Source organism: Dipodomys merriami, unplaced genomic scaffold (assembly GCF_024711535.1).
Source record: "Dipodomys merriami isolate MVZ:Mamm:240054 unplaced genomic scaffold, mDipMer1.0.p SCAF_636, whole genome shotgun sequence".
Taxonomy (NCBI): domain Eukaryota; kingdom Metazoa; phylum Chordata; class Mammalia; order Rodentia; family Heteromyidae; genus Dipodomys; species Dipodomys merriami.
This window is the reverse complement of record NW_027206220.1, coordinates 339,007-363,725: the sequence shown is the minus strand read 5'-3', so window position 1 is coordinate 363,725 and position 24,719 is coordinate 339,007. Positions and strand designations below refer to the sequence as shown.

Below are 24,719 nucleotides of genomic sequence, written 5' to 3'. Positions count from 1 at the left end.
GAGAATACCAAGTAAGCTCGCCAGTGCTCACACAGCACGAATCCCTATCAGCCGGTGCTTTTCCTGGACTCTTTAAGTTGCAGATTCCTTAAAAGGGAGTCCACTGGCTCATGTGACTGAGCATCAGAGTCTCACAGGGTCTCATTGTTTCGTATCAGGCTCCGTCACCAGACTAGTCACACGGATCAGCCCTAAAATAAAGCACGAGGAGGCCAGAGCGCAATGTGTATTTTCCCTGATAAGAAAGGAATCTTTCAGAGGGAGAGACTGCCAAAGCATTCAGTTCTGAGTGGACGTACTAATCACAGTTAGAAAGAGAAGCTACGTAGCAAGGCTTCTTGCCAGGGGAGGGGCATAGGTCAAGCTGGGAAAACGGGAAAAGTGTACAGGCCACAGTCATTTTTCTGCAGCTTCTTGACTCCCCAAATACTTACTGGATAGATGGGTGGATGGTGGATAGGTGGGTGATAGATGGATGGATTTTCAGATGGATGATGGATGGATATGTTGATGGGCAGACGGATGGATGAATAGATGGATAGGTGGGATGGATGGATGGATGGATGGATGGATGGATGGATGGATGGATGGATGGATGGATAGATGGATGCATGGATGGATGCATGGATGCATGGATACATGGGTGGACAGATGGTGGATACATGGATGGATGATGGGTGGACAGATAGCAGCCCTCTTCAGCAGAGTGTGGACTGCCACCAGTTCTGCAGAAGGTTGTGACATTTTATGATAATGTTCTTGGACTTCAGAGAGTTGCTGGGTGTGGGGGTTTAGCTTTAGTTAAAATCTCAGCACATGTTAAGTGGCATTTTATTTTAGTTCACAGTTAACACTAATGAGACGAGTAGATCACATGCAGCACACATTTTGAGAAAGTGAAAAACAGCATTGGAGCTTGGTGGTTTTCATTTTACCTTCCCCCTCCCATGCTCTGTTCAATTAAAAGTTTTGAGAAAATATTGCAACTACACTACTTGTCTTGGTGGAAATGAACATATTAATTTGAATGTGATGAATACAATATCCACTGACTTTGTATTCCCCTATCTACAAAAGCTTAAAATAATGGGCCAATTAAATCAGGAGAGAAAAATGCAGGATTTGCCTCAGGCTTCAGTTTAGCAATTGAAGATGTAAAAGAACAAAACTGTATGACAATGTCTCTGGACCAGATTTCATGCTCTTGGCCATAGCTGACAGACACTAATGTATACTGGACGGATGTGGACCAGGGCAGAATATGCCCTCTACCAGGTCAAGAGGCTGGCTTCTAAGCCCTCTTTCATAATTTCCCCAGTGAATATTTCTTGGATGGATTCATGGGAAGATGGGTGCACAGATAGATAGATGGATGCATGGAGAGATGTTGGAAGGAAGGATGCATGGATGGATGGGTGGATGGGATGGATGGATAGATGGAAAGAGGGGTGATGCATAGGTAAGTAGATAGATGGAGAGATGGATGGATGAGTAGATGGGTTGATGGATGATGGATGGTGGATGGTTGGATGTTTGATGGGTCAGTGGATGGATGGATGGATGGTTGGATGTCTGATGGGTGGATGGATGGGTGGATGTCTGATGGGTGGATGGATGGATGGATGGATGGTAGCATGGATAGATGATCCAGATGACTTAAATCTTTATTCTTTCCAAGGTAGCAAAGTAAATCTAATACTGGACTTGGTCACCTCAGATCCGTCCTTACTCTCAAGCAGCTCAGCTTGTGACTAGAGTCACAGAATGATCCGTGACAGGGCCGGGCGCCCGTGTGCAACATCCGTGTGGGGTTCACAGAGGTGGAAGGAACCCTGTCTTTGGTGGGAGGCTTAGACGTGCCGGCTGAGAACAGTGTGGACAGAGGCAGACCGTCGGGTGAGAGGGCACTGGGGGAGCCTGGACGGGGTGAGCCCCAGACGCAGAGGTGCGGCTGTGCGGCACACAGGGCCGGGCTCAGGACCTTCCTCAGCAGGGGGAGACGGCAGCCGCAGGGAACACCCAGAAGGAGCTGCCTTGGGAATCCCTCTGGAGGAGCTGTGTGTGTTCGAGTGAGGGGCTTCACCTCTGGGGAGGCGGGGACCGCCCAGGGCTGCCAGTCAGACTCCCTCCCGGAAGCCTGTCAGAGGGTGTTCAGTGTGGCTGACCTTGCGTATTCATTGCAGGGAGAATTAATTTCTGGGTGGCGAATTAAAAAAAAAACACAAGATTAAGCAGTGTAATCAGCTGCTTCTGAGAGTTGGAAATGCAATAAATAATAGCAGCATTGAGAGCTGTTTTTAATAACTCACCCGTGTAATTTAGCCCTTGCTTCTTGGAGCATATGTAAAATCCGTCAAAATGCATGTAATGGCAAATAGCTCATTACCAGCCTCTGAAGACAAATATCTTCCTGGGAGGGAGCAGCAGGGGAACGGGGCTCCGGGGACAGGGTGGCAGCGGGCGCCACTCATTCAACACGGCCGTCCGGTGCCTAGGTGGCAGTCTGTGCTGGCTGGTCCTCAGAGACGGAGCGGGCTCATCACGGTGACGCAGCACTGGGGAGGAGAGATCGGTAGATGGGTACTTTTCAAGAGGACGGGAGGCCTTCAGTCCACATCGAAGCCCTTACTAGCTGTGACCCTCTGCCACTCACCTAAACTGGGCTCCCGCCCCCCAGGAGCCAGGACGGTAACGGGGGTAGCATGTTGGATTCGGGGCCACCTGTTACCTGTCACCGTGCTGCGACACAAACAGGTAGAGAAGCTGAGGCTTGCGGAACTCCAATCATGATCCCAAGGCACGGGGGGGGGGGGGGGGGGGGGGGTGGGAACCTGGCGCCAGCGCCCTCCGCCTGCAGGCCCGAGCAACCCGGCGTGCCGGGCCGGGCCGGGCCGGGCCTGGGCAGGAGTCCCGGCAAGATCTGAGAAAACGGGCGCAGCGCTCTGGGCCCAGCGGAGAAACTGCGAATGTCTCGCTTCGATGGACGGGATTTCTGTCCCTCTCTGAGCTCCCGCAGAGCTTTCTTCCCGTCCTGTCCCTGTCCTCCTCTAGGCCTGGGCTTTGTGATCACAGGTGCTGCGGATGGGGTACGGGCGGCGTGACCATACCCGGGGCGCAGGGCCGTGCGCGCACACACGGCGGTGGCCGCCTCTGGGGTGCAGGCTCCTGGTGCTGGGTGTTCCCCGCCCGCATCGCAGGCAGCGCCTTCCTGGGAGCAAAGCCGGGAGAGAGGCAGGGAGGCCGGGGAGGCCGGAGGAAGGGTCCGGCAGCTAATTAGCCTGAGTCAAATCCACATGCTTGATTGCAAACGTGTGTATTGGTCTGGAATTTCTGCTGAAATTCCAGCAGAGCCTGGAGCCCTCCTGAGAGCAAGGAGCAGCACTTGTCAGTGAGCATTCACATGTCACCGTCACTGGCTTCATTACCTGTCACGTTCCGGTGACAGCAGTTACAGTTTCCCCAAACCAACAAACGATGAGCGCCAACAACCAGCGCAGACGCGGTGGCTCTCTGGTGAGCGTCCTCCTGCTCTCCCACCCGATTTAAGGGAGAGCTTCGCCCCTGAGCCTCAGCCCCCAAAGGGAGCCCCAAAAGGGAAGGCGCACGTTGCAGGGTGGAGGGGGGCCGAGAAGCAGCCCTGCCGGCTGAACACCAATCCCCACCCAGCCCCGCGCGTGCCCCCGCCTCCCCCTCCCCGGCTGCTTCCGACCAGCACAACAGAAACAAATGGGAACACCGAGTGTGACAAACACGAAGCAGCCACCGTGCGCAAAGAGATCCATAAGGGTAAAGAGGACCTTGCCACTTGAAAAAGTCCCAGTGGACTTTTCAGACACTGTAAATGTACAAGGCAAGCCACTCACCGTTGACGGAGAAGCGAAGGCCCAGGAGGAGGAGCGCCGGGGAGCGGCGGATCATTACTGCGTTACATAATCATCATCATTATAAAACTAATTTAAACAAGGCCAGCCTGTGCCCCAAAAGAGCGCCGTGCTGGCCGGTGATGGGAATGATATTGATTTTCTTCCCTCAGAACCATAATCCTGTTGCAGTTAACTAATTTGCTTTCTGGTAGAGGCGGAGCTCTGGGATGGAGCTCTGAGGAACCGTTGGATTTCTTCCACGCATTTTAAAGAAAATTCCAAGCGCAGCTATTAGCGTTATTTCTGTGCCAACGGCGGCATATCTCAGATGTGAGGTGAACACCAAATAAGCGGAGGTGGTGTCTCCCCGGGAGGGTTTGCTGAGTGAGGGGCGGGGTGACCCCAGAACCGGAGCACTGGGCAGAGGAGATGCTGTGCACGCGTGCGCGTGTGTCTGCACCACAGGGCTTCTGTGTTCACCTTCGCTCACACGGTCGCCAGCCGAGGGCTGTGGCAGCCGGCTAGACTAGAAGTGGAATTCCATGGCCCCGGGGGAAGATACCCAGGCACAGTTTGGGGTCCTTCTTGTGTGCCCGGGAGGGAGATCTGCGGCTAGACCACCAGGTTCAAGCACGCCACAGCGTCCAGGGCAAGTCTGTCCCGTTCCCTTCCTACAAATGTCCCTCTTCCTGTCCCCAGTGCAAACCTGCCCACCGCACACACCGAGGCTATGATTTCTCCATGAGGTTAAAATTCTGGGCCAAAAAAAAAATGTGGTGATTTGGGACAAATTAGTGGGAAAAGTGTCATGTTTTAGGCGGGCTCAGATCTCCCTGGAGCTGTGGGCCGCCGGTGGGCGCTACCGGTGCTCACCCCGCTCACCCCTGACCGGCACTGGCGTGAGAGCGGGTTTGAGGTGCGTGCCTGGGCTCGGGCTTCCCTTGGGAGTGGAAAGTGGAGCCCGGTCATTTCCTTTTTGGCCACGCGGTTGAACGCGAGCCCCGCTCTGGCTGAGCAACTGCTCTGCTACTGCTCCTTGATCCCAGTGCCTTTTGCTTTTCTTGCTTTTTTGAACAGGGTCTTGCCTGTTGAGCAGGCCCAGCCCATTACACCCCAGCATGGCTGAGGAGATAGCCCGGGCGGCTACGCCCAGCTGCACCCAGCAGCCCCTGCGACACCGTGAAGTCCTGCTGGCTGCCAGCGAGGTCACTCCCTGAGACACCGCCGCTCCGGAAGCCTGGGGTTCACAGTCGGGAGGGAAGTTGTTCTTGGGGTCAGAATTCTGAGTAATGGAGTGGTAGATGTCGGAGACGTTTCCTCCCTTCTCAGAGGGCGGATGACGTCTCCTTCTGAGCACTTAGCCTGGCGTCTGATTGGCTCCCGGAGTGCCTCGCGCCCTGCACCTGGGCAGGGAGTCCAATAGGGAGCTGGTGGGAAGGTGAGCCAGGGTGCCCCGTACCAGCCGCCGCCCGGGGCCACCAGCCTGGCACAGAGGGGGCATGCCAACACGGGGACAGCGCAACAGCCACACGGAGACCCACGGCAGGGAGCAGCCCAGAGAGCAAAGCGCGGACTTAGGAAGAGACCTGCAAGTCTGGATACAGCGAGCATACACGCACTTCTTGCTTAACTGTTGACAGCCTGCCAGCCATCGAGAGAGTACGTGTCCGTGCTGTTGCCAGCAGCTTCTCGAACCCCAGACCAGTGCCTGCAGATGTCTGTTCTTCTCACACTTTGTGCAGAGATTGTTTGTTTGCGGAAGGGGGAGCTGGGACCCAGGGACCCAGGCACGGACTGAGGCTGGGTCTCTGACCGCTAAGGCTCAAGTCATTCCCCTCTTCCCCCCCCACCCCCCTCCCACAAGTCCCAGGCTGATGCTACCCCAGCGCAAGAAGAAACGGAGGCCCAGAGCTCCGTCCCTCCTACATCCAGGAGATTTTCTTTCTCTGCTGTCCAGGGGTCACCCATCCAACCCCATGCCACTTAATAACTGCCGATGGAGAAATAAAACTTGAAACCCGAGCCTGGCCGGCAGGGACCTCGCTGTGACAGCTTAAGCAGGGGCCAGCTGCATTCCAGGACCAGTGATCTGATCATCTTCACTGAAGGAAAAAAAGAAAAAGAGATGTCCCCCTGGAAAAATAACAGCTCTACCTCCTCGGTCTGTCTAGGATCGGAAGCAGTGTCTTTAAACCAGTGAACGCCGCTCTTCCTCTCTCTCAGCCCTCCAGACAATACACCATGAGATGTTGCCAATTATGTTACATCAGCTAGCAGATGGTTAGGGGTTGGTTAAACTTTGGAGAAATCACCTTGGGAGAAGAAGGAAATAAAAGCAAAGCTTACTATGAAATGTACAGATTGCAGGCTAGGAGGCGGGGAGGAGGGGGGAGGGAGGGGCGGGGGAGAAGCCCTGCAGCCCCGTCCGTCCGCAGCGCAGCTGGGAGGGAGGCCGGGCAGCCCGCTTCCTCGGGCGTCTTGGGGGAGGATGTGGGCAGAAGGCGAGTCTGAAGGGCTACAGACCTTGGGAATCGTGGTGGCCCTGTGCTCCTCTCTGAAGCTCTTGCAGTTCCTTGGCCTGATCGACTTGTCAGATGGTAAGGGAACCCTCGCTCGGGAATGGGCTTTCTGGCCTGGGTGGAGCCTGGGACCCAGGAGCGTGGCACCCACCTGGTCTCCCGGCCGGGCGGGGCGGGCGGAGCAGAGCTGGGGACGGACGCGACCTCTTCCCACCCCCAGCCTGCCCCGCACAGGGGTCCCCCCGGGGGACCCCTCTGGGAACGGCCGTTGCCCCCCAGGTCTCTCTGAACGTGCCCGATTATTTACATATATATATTATTTTGTAGAAATCAAAGGTTTCAAATCATGATGTTGCCTAACTTTAAAAGGCAGTTGAGACACTTCTGCGGAGGTAACAACTGTTGTAAGGTGCTGAGCACAGACGCACGACACCCAGAAAACGCCGAACGAGTGCGCGTTGCCCCCGCAGCCCTCAGAACACTTTCCTCAACGGCCTCATCCGCTGCAACTTGAGCTTCTGTTGCTTAAAGAGGGTGAGGTTGTAATTCAGGTTGGCAGCGCTGTGTGTGGTTACGAGCTGGTGGCTCGGGGGCTTCGGTCTGCTCCTTCTAGGGATGATAAACCGCACAGTGGGCCATGGTGATGACGCTCACTGTTCTGTGGATGATGGAGGGCAGATGCGATTGATTGACGGATCATTTGACTGCGTGCCCCACAGACTCCCCAGTTGAGGCTCAGGTCTGCAGCTGGTGGTGCCATTGTGGGAGGTGCTGGGACCTGGGGGAGGGGGGTAGAGGGAGCCAAACCCGGGGAAACACGTGCCCCGTGCTGGGGCCCCCCCTTTCTCAGCTCCCGCCTCTGCTTCCCGGCCATCCCTTAGGCACTGGCTTTGGAGGGGAGAAAAGCCCCCCGGATGCACAGGGCCGGGCGGGGGGCACCACGTGCGTGCAGGGTGTGGATTAGGGCCCTGGAGCCCCTGGTCTCGGCTCCCAGACACCTGCAGAGGTGTGAGCCGGCGTCGGCACAAGCCCCACCCCCGCGTGCACCCCTTCCGCTGCCCTTCCGGCCCCCGCTCCTTTCCTGCTGCGTCCTGGGGTGACCTCTGAGGTCTGAGAGGACACCCCAAGGACTGGGTGCGTTCTACCGTTGGCAGTGCCAGCCGCCAGGTGGGTGGACCACGCACAGCCAGTCACTGTCCCGCGATGCAGAGTCTGAGGCTATTTTCACGTCGGAGTCCCGGTCCGAGGTGGACCTCGGCAATTTGGGTCCTAGCTCAGTGCCAGCCCCCCCCCGTCCCGCCCCCCAGGATTACAATGACAGTGCTGAGTTAGATCCAGGAACCCGCAAGGAGACCAAGCTCCCACAGGTGGAGCTTAGGGAGGGGAAACCACATTTGCCCAAACTTGCACTTTGACCCAAGCATCTGCTGTTCTTCTCTATGGCACGCCTAGCCTCTGGGCACGGTTTCCTTCTGGGAATGGACTCCAGCGCCGAGGTCTCTGAGCTCACTCCAGCAGACTGACCAAGAGACCTGTGGAGCTCGTGTCACGCCCCGCCCAGGCGGGCCTGGGGCACGCGGACGGCCCCGGCGTGCTCTGAGGCCCCAGCCCGCACGGGCCCAACTCCTCCTCAGCAGCCCGACTCCGGCCCGCAGGACGGGTCCTGGAGCACGGTGGAGGTCCCCGCTGCGGAATTCAATACGGAGAGCGCATTAAGACCTGTTTACATGGAGCTGCTGTTTACAGTTATTGCTCCCTGTGGACCGTCCTCCACGGCTTCCTCTAATCCTGCTGGAAACAACTAATGGAGCTTCCCAGGCCTCCCCAGAGACGCGTTCACAGAGCCAATAGAGAAATAATTCAAAAATCGCTTGATATACATGCCCTTGATTTCCCCACAGCCTGCCCGCTGTCCAGACGCAGTTAAACACTCCTGGGGTTAAAAACAGGGCTGCTGTGGGGCCACAGCCGCCACCGGAAACGCCCCCACCCCCGCCGCTAATAGCAACAGGACAGAGAGGAGGCTGCTGGGGGCCCCCAGGACCCCCCAGAGTCTGCTCTCCAGCCCTCCCAAGCTTCTACAGATAAAGCAAGATTTTCAGAAGTTCCCCAGACCTGGAGAAGCAAAGAATCCATGCCCAACAGCTCCGGGAGTGAACAGGAGGAGCAGCCACAGTGGCCTCGAAGCGTTGAAGCAGCACTCGCGTCAGCGAAGCACTGCATCGCAGAACTGCAGAAACGGAGCTGGGCGCGCTGCCTGCCGCACCTCCTCCGCGCTCTGGCCTCAGCTGGCCAGTGTCGCACGGTGCGGGGAAGAGGGAAGGAGAGACAGACATCTCACGGCCGTGGTGCACAGCCATCCTTCCGGCTGTCTGTCTGTGAGAATCCAGGACACGTTGCCACGCTTACTAAACAGAGACAGAGTAAAAGCAAAGCCTCCACAACACGCCCAAAGCAGGTGACCGGAACGCTAAGCTGGGACCGACCTGGAAAAGCTTGGCTGTCCCCTAATTAATAAACTTAATGAGACTTGCAATCCCAAGAAGAAACTAATCTAATTGGAAATAGCACGGGTTCAAGATGACTCTGGATTGACAAATGATTAATAAACTATGGAGCTGCCCGAGGCTGGGAGCAGAAAGGAGGGCCCGGGTCCCCCTTCTTACCGCAGAAGAAATGGAGGCACACAGGGGGAAACTCACAGCCCAGAACTTGAGAGCTGGGCCCCGACCCCTCCATCCCCTCCCTGCCCCGCCACCCCCCTCCCCACACCAGCACCCAGTCAGCGTGAGCCTGAGATCTAGAGCAAATGCGAACCTGCCCCGTGCCCCATGACAGATGCTCAGGACGGGAGCGGGGGAGAGTGCTCTCCGACGAAAGACCTCAATTTATCTTCAGGACAATTTTAATTGGAAACCGCGTGCTGCTGCCCACGTTTTCAGGAGTAATTAGAACACTAATCTATAGGAAAGATGTCTATTAGAAATAAATGAATAATGGATAGTACGTTTTGGCGTATGATTTTTGAATAATACGGCCATCCCATCTGAAAGTAAAAAAAAAAAAATCATTCATTTTTAATAGCTCTGACATGTTTTTCAATGAACCCCAGATGGTTCGTTTTTATTACCCCGTAAGAAGCCACGGCGGGTACGTGTCTTTTGAAATGGTAAAATAGAGCTCTGAGCACGTTCGGAGCACCAAGGCCGGATGACGGAGGCAGAGCTGGGGAGATGGCCGCACCTGTCACCCACCAAACCCGGACCTCACGCCTGGCCACATGGAAGCAGGCTCAGACTCAACTCCGCCACTCCGTGACCGAACATCGCGCCCGGTCATGCGGGAAAGGAGATCTGAGAGTCTGGCTAACCTCCTCCTCCGCTCACACTCGGTGCTGGGAGGAGCTCACAAAGCAATTAGAATGTGCGCTTGTGTGCACAGTGTGCCATCACGTGTTCTGTCCCCTCGGCAAACACCCGAGAGCCTGTGAGCAAACAATCCTGAACAGCGCTGGAGAAGATCCGATGTGTAGAACCCAGGGCCGGTGAGGCCTCTCAGGACTGACCACCGGTGATGTGTAAAATGTGTCAGAACACGTGTCCCGTGGGTGCAGCTGGTGCTCTTCCTGCTGCTGCGGGGACTGGGCCGACAGGCCTGTGGCTGGCTGGTGCCCGGAACCGTCACGGCCCCGTGAGGAGCTCTCCCGGGGTCCGTCCACAGCTCGTCCTGTGGTGTTACAGGAGCTGCGAGTAGCCCCCGAGTCAGGATTTGGGGGTTCCACGCTGCAGGGCTCTGGGGGCATCCCGGCCGTGAAGCGGCAGCCCCTGGGCGTGTGGAGACTCGGGAAAATAACCGGCTGAGGGAGGCCGGCAGACACGGAGGGAGGCCGGACCTGCGGCCGGGCGAGGAGGTGTAACCGACCAACGGCCAGCGCCTTCTGAAAGGAGAGCCTTGGCAAAGCAGAGGCGTGCGGGAGAGACGGGGCCCCGGCGGCCCAGGGGAGCAGAGGGGGGCTGGGTGTGCACGTCAGCCGGCAGGAGCGTCCAGGCGGCCCGGGGGAGCAGAGGGGGGCTGGTGTGCAGACGGAGCCCCGGTGGTGTGGGGGAGCAGAGGGGTCTGGTGTGCACGTCAGCCGGCAGGAGCGTCCAGGCTGTCCCAGGGCGGCGGGAACGGCCTTGCCGGGGAAGCACCCCTCAAGGGTCTGCACAGACGGGAACACGGGTCCCCGTCACCCTTCCTCCCCCTCGCGTGTCTGCCTGATGCACACAGCCCTTCCCGTCCAGGAAGCTCCTCGCCTCCAGGCTGCAGGCCCACCCTGCTCCCTGCCGGAGGCTCACCCGTCACTCCCTCCCGTAGCAAGAAGCAAGTCTCGCACGGTTGTAGCTTCTTAATTGTCTCCATGATGGTTAGGTCAGGGGACAAGAATCCTGCCAGCCCAGCACACAGCAGCTGCTCCGATTCCCGGAGAGCGGTCTCACTGCCGATGCGTCTGAACCCTGTGTGTGTGTGTGTGTGTGTCTGTGTGTATGTGTGTATGTGTGTATGTGTGTGTCTGCCTGTCTGTGTGTCTGTGTCTGTGTCTGTGTGGTGGAGCCCAGCCTGCTGCTGTGCTCAGGAGCCCTGTGTGTGTGTGTCTGTCTGTCTGTGTCTGTGTCTGTGTGGTGGAGCCCAGCCTGCTGCTGTGCTCAGGAGCCCTGTGTGTGTGTGTCTGTCTGTCTGTGTCTGTGTCTGTGTGGTGGAGCCCAGCCTGCTGCTGTGCTCAGGAGCTCTGACCCTGAGGTTGCTTCTGTATCGAAACCGCCCTTCAGCATGGTGCCCGTGCTCTGAGGGCAGGAAGCGCTCTGCGGCCTCTGCTGGCCGAGCCCTGTCTCCATCTTGAGAACTGGCCCCCGGCTGCCCAGGCGGGGCGTCTCCCGTGGCCTGGGGACCAGCCATCTCCTCGTCAGCTGCTGCAGTATTAAACCGTGTGACTGGAAATGAGTGAGCGATCCCAGGGGCAGCGAGGAAGATAATGACAAGCCTGCCCCCTCTCCAAGGAGAAGGCCTCCCTGATTAAATATTAAAACCATCCACAGAACAGAGAAAAACAATGCTTTATCAGCAGTGCAGCCTGGAGCTCCTGAAGGTCCCGGAGCGTGAGCACACCTCTGGGGACCAGGGAGCACGGACTGCGGGGAGCACGGCTGCGGGGAGCACGGGCTGCAGGGAGGATCAGAGAGCACAGCTGCGGGGAGCACGGGCTGGGGAGGATCAGAGAGCACAGCTGCGGGGAGCACGGGCTGCGGGGAGCACGGCTGCGGGGAGGATCAGAGAGCACAGCTGCGGGGAGCACGGCCTGGGGAGGATCAGAGAGCACAGCTGCGGGGAGCACGGCTGCGGGGAGGATCAGAGAGCACAGCTGCGGGGAGCACGGCCTGGGGAGGATCAGAGAGCACAGCTGCGGGGAGCACGGCTGCGGGGAGCACGGCTGCGGGGAGCACGGCTGCGGGGAGCACGGCTGCGGGGAGGATCAGAGAGCACAGCTGCGGGGAGCACGGCTGCGGGGAGCACGGCTGCGGGGAGCACGGCTGCGGGGAGCACGGCTGCGGGGAGCACGGCTGCGGGGAGCACGGCTGCGGGGAGCACGGGCTGCGGGGAGCACGGCTGCGGGGAGCACGGCTGCGGGGAGCACGGCTGCGGGGAGCACGGGCTGCGGGGAGCACGGGCTGCGGGGAGCACGGCTGCGGGGAGCACGGGCTGCGGGGAGCACGGCTGCGGGGAGCACGGGCTGCGGGGAGCACGGCTGCGGGGAGCACGGCTGCGGGGAGCACGGGCTGCGGGGAGCACGGGCTGGGGAGGATCAGAGAGCACAGCTGCGGGGAGCACGGCCTGGGGAGGATCAGAGAGCACAGCTGCGGGGAGCACGGCCTGGGGAGGATCAGAGAGCACAGCTGCGGGGAGCACGGCCTGGGGAGGATCAGAGAGCACAGCTGCGGGGAGCACGGCCTGGGGAGGATCAGAGAGCACAGCTGCGGGGAGCACGGCCTGGGGAGGATCAGAGAGCACAGCTGCGGGGAGCACGGCCTGGGGAGGATCAGAGAGCACAGCTGCGGGGAGCACGGCCTGGGGAGGATCAGAGAGCACAGCTGCGGGGAGCACGGCCTGGGGAGGATCAGAGAGCACAGCTGCGGGGAGCACGGCCTGGGGAGGATCAGAGAGCACAGCTGCGGGGAGCACGGCCTGGGGAGGATCAGAGAGCACAGCTGCGGGGAGCACGGCCTGGGGAGGATCAGAGAGCACAGCTGCAGGGAGCACGGACTGCGGGAGGATCAGAGAGCACAGCTGCGGGGAGCACGGGCTGCGGGGAGGATCAGAGAGCACAGCTGCGGGGAGCACGGCCTGGGGGGGGAGGTCCACTGAGCACAGGTTCCTGGGCGCGCTGGGCAGGGAGGGGTCCGCTGAGCACAGGTTCCTGGGCGCGCTGGGTGGGGAGGGGTCCGCTGAGCACAGGTTCCTGGGCGCGCGGTCTCGGGGGCCGGCCGGGCACCAGCCCCCACACACAGGGGAATGCCGCTCAGGGCAGTACCTGTGCCACTTTGTTCAGGACCTGGTCCTCACTGAAGCCCCCGAGGCGTGATTAAAACACACCCACTGCCTACGTGAGCAAAGTGGGTCTCAGCCGGAGTCAGCAGGCCGCCAGTACCAGGGCCAGGCCGCCAGTACCAGGGCCAGGCCGCCAGACCCTAAGTCCAGGCCGCCGGGTTTCATAGCCAGGCTGGGGCTCAGCTCTGTACCGGTGCTGAGTGTCTGAGAAATGCCTGGGGTTCGAATCTGGCCCTGCGGTTGCGGTGGCCTTGGCCGATGACCTTGGTCCCTACGTGACGCCTCTCTGTCCGCCATGGGGGGGTCACAGGGTGGGGGCGGAGGGGCGAGACCCGCACGCGAAGCGCTTGGTGCATGGAGCGCTTCTGGAATGCCAGCCACTGTTGGAGCGTCCAGGACCTGTGAGGCCGCGCCGTCCCCACCCCAGGACGCGGCCCCCACCCCACCAGGCCCCGGCCAGGCCAGCCCTGCGAGGACCCCGCCCACCCCGCACAGGGCTCCTGAGGACAGAAGGGCGCCCCGGGTCTGCCCGGGTCTGTCCATTGAATTTCTTCACAGTAGCAGACGATCACTGTAGAAAACCTGTAAAATGCACATCAGCACCAAAAGACGGGCACAGCTTTCCATGACCCAAACCCTCAGATAAACACTGTTACGTGCATGGTGCAAGATGCCCCGGAGAGAGGGGGGGATCAGACAGGCAGACAGACAGACAGAGATTAGAGAAATGAGCAACAGCTGGGATCATAGGAGGTGTGGGTAGATGGTGGGCATGTGCTGTGACTTGGTAGAACTGGATATGATCTGAATAGAGAGAAGATAGAGCCTCGCCTTGGTAATACTTCTCACATCGGAGAATATTCCGTGCACCCCCCATCGCTGAGCCTGGCCTCATCGCCGCCCCCACTCCTGAACTTGGTTTCTGCAGTGACCACTTCTCTTTCTCGGGTCTAATCTTTGCCTCTTAATCACAGCCGGGGACCTGTGCCCTGCGGGGTCTGGACGGTCCTGATAGGCCTCTCCGCCCCGGGGAGATCTTTCCCCTGCCTTATAATATTCTCAGTGCCAGCAAGTCAGGTCTCCAGCCAAGCCCGATTCCACGCCCTTTGGCATTCTAAACAGGAATCTCCGAGCCCTCCGGCATCCGGCTGAAACCTCAGGTATCTCAGGCTGCAGGTTTTATTCACTGAGGATGTCAGATGCGCTCCCCTTGCCCTTGTTGCACAGAGCGGGGCTGGGCCGAGGGTCTCAGGCCTGTTTGGTTCATGGAGACCTTCCCTTGCATGGAGCCGGCCCAGAGACAGGGAGCTAGGCCGGGCAGAGCGCTGGCCTGCGCCACCAAATCGATAAAGTTCAGACAAGGAGGGAGGGGGCGTGGGTGCCGTTCTCGTGGGATTAACACCAAGCCCGCTGGTGACTGAGAGGGTCCTGGCTTCTCAGAACACACCTGTCTGTGTCTGCTCTCTGTGGGCCGGCACAGCCTCCCGGGCACCGTGAGCTTCTCGACCACATCCCGGCCCCAGAGGCCCGGCCTTGCCCAGCCACCAGAGAAGGCCTCCCTGCAACCCTCACTCCCTGGTCTGGCCCAGAGTTCCTGTCCTCACTCCTCGCCTGGCCGGGCCTGGTCATCTCCATGGTGCAGGCCCAGGCTCCCAAAGAGCCCCGCCCCCATGGGAGCCAGGCGAGCGGCCTGGGACTGGGCTGGCTCTGGGCCCAGGCTGCAAGTTCACCTCTGATTGGCCACCGCTGGTCACGTGGTCACTCCTACAGCATGCCCACAGTGCAGAAGAGCCCAAATTAGTACCTGGAAGCCCCAAAGCCACACCACACAGAGACCACCACGTCACACGGTGACCACCACATCACAGTGACCACCATGCCACACGGTGACCTCCACATCACACGGTGACCTCCACGCCACACGGTGACCTCCATGTCACACGGTGACCTCCACGTCACACGGTGACCTCCACGTCACACAGAGACCACCACATCATACAGTGACCTCCACGTCACACAATGACCTCCACGCCACAGTGACCACCACGTCACACGGTGACCTCCACGCCACACAGTGACCTCCACGTCACAGTGACCTCCACGCCACACAGTGACCTCCACGTCACAGTGACCTCCACGTCACACGGTGACCTCCATGTCACAGTGACCACCATGCCACAGTGACCACCACGCCACACGGTGACCTCCACGCCACACGGTGACCTCCACGTCACAGAGACCACCACATCATACAGTGACCTCCACGTCACACAATGACCTCCACGTCACAGTGACCACCACGTCACAGTGACCACCACGTCACAGTGACCACCACGTCACACGGTGACCTCCACGTCACACGGTGACCTCCACGCCACACGGTGACCTCCACGTCACACGGTGACCTCCACGTCACACGGTGACCTCCACGTCACACGGTGACCTCCACGTCACACAGTGACCTCCACGTCACAGTGACCTCCACGTCACACGGTGACCTCCACACCACACGGTGACCTCCACGTCACACGGTGACCTCCACGTCACACGGTGACCTCCACGCCACACGGTGACCTCCACGTCACACAGTGACCTCCACGCCACACGGTGACCTCCACGTCACAGTGACCACCACACCACACGGTGACCTCCACGTCACACGGTGACCTCCACGTCACACGGTGACCACCACGTCACACGGTGACCTCCACGTCACAGTGACCACCACACCACACGGTGACCTCCACGTCACACGGTGACCTCCACGCCACATGGTGACCTCCACGTCACACAGTGATGGGCAGAGACTGGAGTGAGCTGGAACCCTTCCAGCGGAGGCCCCTTACCCTGGGAGGCTGGAGGTCCCTGCCCACAGGAAGGCCCGCCCCCTTACCCTGGGAGGCTGGAGGTCCCTGCCCACAGGAAGGCCCGCCCCCTTACCCTGGGAGGCTGGAGGTCCCTGCCCACAGGAAGGCCCGCCCCCTCTGGGGTGAGTCTGTTTGGCCCACGGTGGATTGAAGCGGGACAGAGTCGGCCGCAGCCTTGCGGTGACCCCCGCTCAGGCCCTCCCATGCTCGGGAGAGCCAGCACTTCCTCCTGTTCCAGTGGCCTCATCTTACACTTTCATTGGCTCTCCACCGGCTCCTCCGGGCGGATGTGAGACGCACTGACGCACTGACATTTATAGAAATCAATACATGAATAAATCACGAAGTTCATAATGTCTGATTTGCTTCTGAATGAGACAGAACTATTATCAGCATAAAGTTTCGCATAAAACGTGCCCAATTGTGATGTCCTGTGTAGTCTCGTCAAAGGCATCTGAGCGAATCACCTTCCCCAAGAAGGGAGCCATCAGCGCGGGATAATCTCATTCATAATTCAAGGTGCGTCTGCCCAGGCTTCATTTATTAAGTGCACAGGGAGGAGGACTCTGTGCCTCCCTGCCCCTGGACAGCCACGTCCACACTCCCTGACGGACGGACAGACGGACAGATGCTGCCCTGGCACTCAGCCTCCAGCTAGGAAATGGACCAACACAGGGAGGGCGCTGACTGTCTCCTTATTCAGGGCAGCCCACGTGAAGCCACGCGAGGATCTAACGGGGCATCTTCCCCCGGTGTCGGTGACCCCGTCTGCTCGGTTCCCTGGTCATGGGCGAGGCACCGGTGTGCCCCCTCCCGAGCCCCGTGTGGACGTATGGCCACTGTGGTCACTCTAGAAGATAGCGTGCACACGGACAGACTCCAGGCTGAACGGGCCGTCAGGCCTCTCTAACAGACAGCCGCAGAACGAGAAACACTTGCGACGTGGAGAAGCAGCCCTGCCCTTAAGTAAATCCACCAGAAAAGGCGTGTGGCTGTGAATTCTGCACTAGCTGCACGATCACAGCTGAGCTGTGTTGGGCTGGAACTAGCACACCCAGCCCAGCGTGAGCACAGAGCGCGGCACACGCCTGACCCACACGTCTGAGGCCACTCAGGTCTACAGCCACCGCGAGGTGGTTCGATGGGTTCTGAAACAGAGCAGCAGGAGACGTTGCTTCGGAGGTGAGGGTCACGGGGGGCAGAGGTCACGGGAGGCGGAGGTCACCGGAGTCCTTGCCCCTTGGCCTGACGTACTTGCGGGCTCTCTTCTGCCCCGCCCCAGCTTCTGGATACATCCATGCTCAATTATTCATTCCGGTCAAAAATGCATAAACATCCCACCGTCTCAGGCATGACTCGGATCTGGTCTGAGAGCAACCTGCGCAAAAGTACCGGACCCCACTTGGAAAGTCACGCGGAAGGGCTGGGGCCGTGGCTGGACAGGGCGCGAGAGGCCCTGCGAACCAGCCCCAGTGCTCTGTGTGTCCACACGCGTGCCTGTGGAAATCTGGCACTGGTAGTGTCACACAGAAACGTCTTCCCAGGAGGGGCTCTGTGACCCCCCCATCCGGAGGCTCCTGCCCCCAGCCCCAGCCCCAGCCTGGCCCGGCCCCCTCGCAGTGAGCTGGAGGCCGCAGGCACCAGGGAATCGCCACGAGTTTCAGAAAATGGAACTCTTGTTTTCTTCACAACATGCTCAGGACCGAGGTGCAAATGAACGAGAAATGTGTAAATTCAATTTTGCTTGAAAGGGGCAAGAGGGGTTTCAAGATTAAGAGAACAAATGCTCGGAGCAAAACATGACTTGAATTTTATTGAACCAAGTAGACTGGGGGGAAATACCTGGAGCTCAGGAAAAAACCTTTGTCAGGCTCAGTGCAGGACTCCGGAGAATTCCGAGCTGAGGAGCTGTATGCGCACGCGTGTCCTCCACGCGGGATCGTGACTCCCTGGAGCCTTTGGCTGGGGGCGTGCGAGCCTTCAGGTTGGAAGAGCAAACGCTGTCCTCGGGTGCCCAACGAGCCTCCACCCCTCGATCCGCTGGGGGCCTGAGTCAGAGGACACGGGCCTCGCCCACGGCAGGCCGGCCCGGCGCGACCCACCGGAGAAAGCAGGGTCAGACCCCAGCGCGGCACACCGGCGGAGCACGGGCACCGTGGGTCACTGCAGACCCTGTTCCGGCGCATTCCACAGTCGGTACCCCCGTTTCTTTGAAACTGTTTGCAGCTCTTTAGCTTTCCCTTTGGGTCCGGCTATCACCAGGTCCGGCGGCTTCGACGTGCCACACCGCCAGCATCCTGTGACCCGCCACATGCGTGACTCGCGTGAGAGTCCCCCACACACGTCGGCCCCTTACAGACGAGGCGGCTTAGAAGTGTAGAGTGTCTGTGCTCCTGCTCCATTGCCACGCATGTAAGGGCTTCATGTTTTTCTCTTTTGCTGTTGATATCTTGCTTAATTCCAATCTTGGCAGAAATCACTATAATTGAAACAGCAGGGTTTTTTTGACACTACCTTTATGTCCCAAGAATGGTCGATGGTGGTGAGACGTGGCGGTGCAGCACCGGGGAGGTGGGGACGCGAGGCCTCCCTGGGCCACACGGGGCTCGGGGTCACCCGGCTCCGTCACGAGAGCGTGCTGTGCGGCTGAGTGTGTGGTGTGCAACGGCGTCTTCCCAGGTGACAGCCACTTTGTTTTGTTGCCGTCCTGGGCCTTGAACTCAGGGCCTGGGCGCCGTCCCTGAGCTTCGTTTGCTCAAGGCTAGCGCTCTACCCCGTGAGCCACAGCGCCACTTCCTGTTTTTTCTCCCAGTGACTTTTCTGGCTGTTGGTCACGGAGAGAGGTGGTTTAAACGTCCAGTTACAATGTGCACCTGCTGTTTTCCCTTTGGGCTCCCTCTTCGATGCCGTAGGATTAGGCACGTGAGGGCTGTTCTGTAGCCCTGCTGGTGGGGAATGTTTATACTGCAGGGCTCCTCCGAGCACACCCCTGACCCCTACACCCCACGCACATGCCCAGTGCCCCCTGACCCCTACACCCCACGCACATGCCCAGTGCCCCCTGACCCCTACACCCCACGCACATGCCCAGTGCCCCCTGACCCCTACACCCCACCAGCATGCCCAGTGCCCCCTGACCCCTACACCCCACCAGCATGCCCAGTGCCCCCTGACCCCCTACACCCCACGCACATGCCCAGTGCCCCCTGACCCCTACACCCCATGCACATGCCCAGTGCCCCCTGACCCCTACACCCCACGCACATGCCCAGTGCCCCCTGACCCCTACACCCCACCAGCATGCCCAGTGCCCCCTGACCCCCTACACCCCACGCACATGCCCAGTGCCCCCTGACCCCTACACCCCACCAGCATGCCCAGTGCCCCCTGACCCCCTACACCCCACGCGCATGCCCAGTGCCCCCTGACCCCTACACCCCACCAGCATGCCCAGTGCCCCCTGACCCCCTACACCCCACGCACATGCCCAGTGCCCCCTGACCCCTACACCCCACGCGCATGCCCAGTGCCCCCTGACCCCTACACCCCACGCACATGCCCAGTGCCCCCTGACCCCTACACCCCACCAGCATGCCCAGTGCCCCCTGACCCCCTACACCCCACGCACATGCCCAGTGCCCCCTGACCCCTACACCCCACGCGCATGCCCAGTGCCCCCTGACCCCTACACCCCACGCACATGCCCAGTGCCCCCTGACCCCTACACCCCACCAGCATGCCCAGTGCCCCCTGACCCCTACACCCCACCAGCATGCCCAGTGCCCCCTGACCCCCTACACCCCACGCACATGCCCAGTGCCCCCTGACCCCTACACCCCACGCGCATGCCCAGTGCCCCCTGACCCCTACACCCCACGCACATGCCCAGTGCCCCCTGACCCCTACACCCCACCAGCATGCCCAGTACCCCCTGACCCCTACACCCCACGCACATGCCCAGTGCCCCCTGACCCCTACACCCCACGCGCATGCCCAGTGCCCCCTGACCCCTACACCCCACGCGCATGCCCAGTGCCCCCTGACCCCTACACCCCACGCACATGCCCAGTGCCCCCTGACCCCTACACCCCATGTGCATGCCCAGTGCCCCCTGACCCCTACACCCCACCAGCATGCCCAGTGCCCCCTGACCCCCTACACCCCACGCACATGCCCAGTGCCCCCTGACCCCTACACCCCACGCACATGCCCAGTGCCCCCTGACCCCTACACCCCACGCACATGCCCAGTGCCCCCTGACCCCCTACACCCCACGCACATGCCCAGTGCCCCCTGACCCCTACACCCCACGCACATGCCCAGTGCCCCCTGACCCCTACACCCCACCAGCATGCCCAGTGCCCCCTGACCCCTACACCCCACGCACATGCCCAGTGCCCCCTGACCCCCTACACCCCACGCACATGCCCAGTGCCCCCTGACCCCCTACACCCCACGCACATGCCCAGTGCCCCCTGACCCCTACACCCCACGCGCATGCCCAGTGCCCCCTGACCCCTACACCCCACCAGCATGCCCAGTGCCCCCTGACCCCTACACCCCACGCACATGCCCAGTGCCCCCTGACCCCCTACACCCCACCGGCATGCCCAGTGCCCCCTGACCCCCTACACCCCATGCACATGCCCAGTGCCCCCTGACCCCTACACCCCATGCGCATGCCCAGTGCCCCCTGACCCCTACACCCCACGCACATGCCCAGTGCCCCCTGACCCCCTACACCCCATGCACATGCCCAGTGCCCCCTGACCCCCTACACCCCACCAGCATGCCCAGTGCCCCCTGACCCCTACACCCCATGCGCATGCCCAGTGCCCCCTGACCCCTACACCCCACCAGCATGCCCAGTGCCCCCTGACCCCCTACACCCCACGCGCATGCCCAGTGCCCCCTGACCCCCTACACCCCACGCACATGCCCAGTGCCCCCTGACCCCCTACACCCCACCAGCATGCCCAGTGCCCCCTGACCCCTACACCCCACCAGCATGCCCAGTGCCCCCTGACCCCTACACCCCACGCACATGCCCAGTGCCCCCTGACCCCTACACCCAACGCGCATGCCCAGTGCCCCCTGACCCCCTACACCCCACGCACATGCCCAGTGCCCCCTGACCCCCTACACCCCACGCGCATGCCCAGTGCCCCCTGACCCCCTACACCCAACGCGCATGCCCAGTGCCCCCTGACCCCTACACCCCACGCACATGCCCAGTGCCCCCTGACCCCTACACCCCACGCACATGCCCAGTGCCCCCTGACCCCCTACACCCCACGCGCATGCCCAGTGCCCCCTGACCCCTACACCCCACGCACATGCCCAGTGCCCCCTGACCCCTACACCCCACGCGCATGCCCAGTGCCCCCTGACCCCTACACCCCACCGGCATGCCCAGTGCCCCCTGACCCCTACACCCCACGCACATGCCCAGTGCCCCCTGACCCCTACACCCCATGCGCATGCCCAGTGCCCCCTGACCCCTACACCCCACCGGCATGCCCAGTGCCCCCTGACCCCTACACCCCACCGGCATGCCCGGTACCCACTCTACGCCCCACAAAGGTGCTCAGTGACCCTCTGTGCCCCACAGGTGTGCCAGTGACCCTGACTCCCCACAGGTGCCCAGCTCACCCCTGGGTGTGTTGCGCAGTACATCCTTTAACATGAGGCCTGGCGTCCTGCGTGGAGGACAGAGGTCACATGGACTCCGGGCTGTGTGGGCACCCCTGGGTCTGCCCGTCTCCCCCAGCCCCCAGTCCCGGCATTGCAGGGCTCCATCCTCCCCTGTGAGCACGGCTGTGTGGGAATTCTAGTCTAGAGCACTAAGCAGTGAATGCCATACGTACTCCTGTCCAAACCCAGAGAGCTTCAAGTGCAGGGAATGCGCTAAGCACAAGCCATGGGCTCCCCTGATGGATATACCAATATTGTGTCAGCAACGGGGAGCGCAGAGACTGGAAGAGAGGGTGTGGGGGGGGTGGAAGGGGAAGGGGTGTGGGGGAGCACTGGGAGGGAGGAGACGGGGAGGGGGTGGGGGTGAAAGGGGAAGGGGTGTGGGGGACTCTGTTCATGGCGCCCTGTTTTTATGAACCTAACACTACTCTCAGAATATCCTCTGGTAACACGGTGATGAGCTGACTAGGGTGAGGATGGGCGAGGGAGCCTCTGTGGACAGGAATGACCGCAGAAGGTTGCTGCTCCATCTGCGATTGTGAGGGGGAGAGGTTAAAACACGGAGGGCCACCTGTGCCTCTGGTCAGGGATGCCGCAAGACAGGACACGCTCACACACGCATGTGGAGGGACACACTGTGCCGATGACAGCGGTGAGCGTGCGCACGCATGCACAGAGGGGACACTGCCGATGACAGCGGTGAGTGTGCGCACACGCATGCACAGAGGGGACACTGACAATGACAGCAGTGAGCGTGTGCACACGCATGCACAGAGGGGACACTGACAATGACAGCAGTGAGCGTGTGCACACGCATGCACAGAGGGGACACTGACAATGACAGCAGTGAGCGTGTGCACACGCATGCACAGAGGGGACACTGTGCCGATGACAGCGGTGAGCGTGCGCACACGCATGCACAGAGGGGACACTGATGACAGCGGTGAGCGTGTGCACACGCATGCACAGAGGGGACACTGCCGATGACAGCGGTGAGCGTGTGCACACGCATGCACAGAGGGGACACTGTGCCGTTGACAGTGGTGAGCGTGTGCACACGCATGTACAGAGGGGACACTGATGACAGCGGTGAGCGTGCACACGCATGTACAGAGGGGACACTGTGCCGATGACAGTGGTGAGCGTGTGCACACGCATGTACAGAGGGGACACTGATGACAGCAGTGAGCGTGCACACGCATGCACAGAGGGGACACTGATGACAGCGGTGAGCGTGTGCACACGCATGCACAGAGGGGACACTGATGACAGCGGTGAGCGTGTGCACACGCATGCACAGAGGGGACACTGACAATGACAGCGGTGAGCGTGCACACGCATGCACAGAGGGGACACTGTGCCGATGACAGCGGTGAGCGTGTGCACACACATGCACAGAGGGGACACTGATGACAGCGGTGAGCGTGTGCACACGCATGCACAGAGGGGACACTGTGCCGATGACAGCGGTGAGCGTGTGCACACGCATGTACAGAGGGGACACTGTGCCGATGACAGCGGTGAGCGTGCGCACGCGCATGTGGAGGGGACACTGTGCCGATGACAGCGGTGAGCGTGTGCACACACATGCACAGAGGACACACTGTGCCGATGATAGCAGTGAGTGTGCGCACACGCATGTACAGAGGGGACACTGACGATGACAGCGGTGAGTGCACACACGTACAGAGGACACACTGACGATGACAGCGGTGAGCGTGTGCACACGCATGCACATGCATGTACGGAGGAGCCTGTGGGTGGGAACAGCGAGCGTGTACTCGGTGAGGCTGGTGGTTGTTGGGTGAGGAAGTCGGCCCTCCTGCCGAGTGTCCAGCCCTGGGTCCGTGAGGCAGCCCCGGCCTGTGGGGCAGCTCCTGCTGGGCGTCCAGCCCCGGCCCGTGGGGCAGCTCCTGCCGGGCGTCCAGCCCCGGCCCGTGGGGCAGCTCCTGCCGGGTGTCCAACCCCGGTCCGTGGGGCAGCCCCGGCCCGTGGGGCAGCTCCTGCCGGGTGTCCAGCCCCGGCCCGTGGGGCAGCTCCTGCCGGGCGTCCAGCCCCGGCCCATGGGGCAGCTCCTGCCGGGTGTCCAACCCCGGTCCGTGGGGCAGCCCCGGCCCGTGGGGCAGCTCCTGCCGGGTGTCCAGCCCCGGCCCGTGGGGCAGCTCCTGCCGGGCGTCCAGCCCCGGCCCGTGGGGCAGTGGAGGCAGGCGGGCCTCCTTGGGCCGCAGGGCACTCTCCAGTCACACGCCGGCATTCCCCAGACCCATCCGCACCCCGCATCCTCCGCCACGGGCCATCCATCTCCCCAGGCTGCATGACCGCATGGCTGAGGGCATGCTCGAACCCCCGCGGGCAGCCTGCGCCGGGCGACCCCTGCCCCCGCCGTCCGCCCCGGGAGGAGGACGGGACACTCGCTGCTCGCCGACCAGAGCCCCGGGGACGCGGACCCCGCGGCCGAGCTCCTGCGGGCAGCCTGTCCGATGACAGAGGTGTGCTTTGCATTTTTGATGCATGGATTTGGTAAACTGTTTTCTTACTTTCTCCTAGACATCGCCTGGTGGTTTTACCAGTATCAGAGAGGTAAAAAAAGTTTAACTTCCTTGGTCACCTCACATGCAAAAGAAGAGTTTCTCCATCACATGTGTGTTTTGCAAATTAATCTCCTCGCTGGCCTTCCTGTGCCCTTGTGAGCACACTTGCCTTGTGTAGAAGTAGCTGGGAATGTTGCTTAAAAGATGCTTTGGTCCTCCTAGAAACTACCGTATTTTCCTTTCCTGACCCCAGGACCTCTGAAACCTCACTCGAGCTGATTCACAGCACAAGTTTAGTCACCGCGAACAACTCTGGGCCAGAATTTCTGTGATTCCTTGCTCCCCTTGGGTGATGACCTTCCATCTGTCCACGGTTTGGGAGGCAGATGTTCGCATCTGCGTGTATTATTTTTCTATGATCTGCTTCAAGTCTGTTGAGCAACAAAGAGAGGTGTGTTTAAATAGAAGAAATGGAGGGTCCGTAATGCAGAAGAAGACAGGCAGGTCAGGCAGCCCCAGGGTCAAACGCCCCTGGGCCAGGCCAGGAACATAAATGGACTAAGAGCGCCACGGGGCAGCGGGGCCCTGGAGGCTTGTGGCCAGTCCCCGCCCAGCAGCAGGACGGTTCCCCGGGGGGAGCCTGAGCCACCCACAGGCCAAATC

General features: G+C 60.7%; 1 protein-coding gene across 5 annotated transcripts in view; it reads left to right on the top strand.

Annotated features, from left to right (window-relative positions):
* The window catches only part of LOC138815302 (A-type potassium channel modulatory protein KCNIP1), a 179,606-nt gene that overhangs the window by 145,003 nt on the left and 9,884 nt on the right, over nt 1–24,719 (top strand). For 2 of the 5 annotated variants that reach the window (XM_070004633.1, XM_070004634.1), the window contains exon 2: nt 24,073–24,105. The exons of the other annotated variants lie outside the window; for them this stretch is intronic. In XM_070004633.1, the coding sequence (XP_069860734.1) occupies nt 24,073–24,105 (33 nt within the window). The remainder of the gene's footprint in view (nt 1–24,072; nt 24,106–24,719) is intronic. 5 annotated transcript variants of the gene reach the window in all.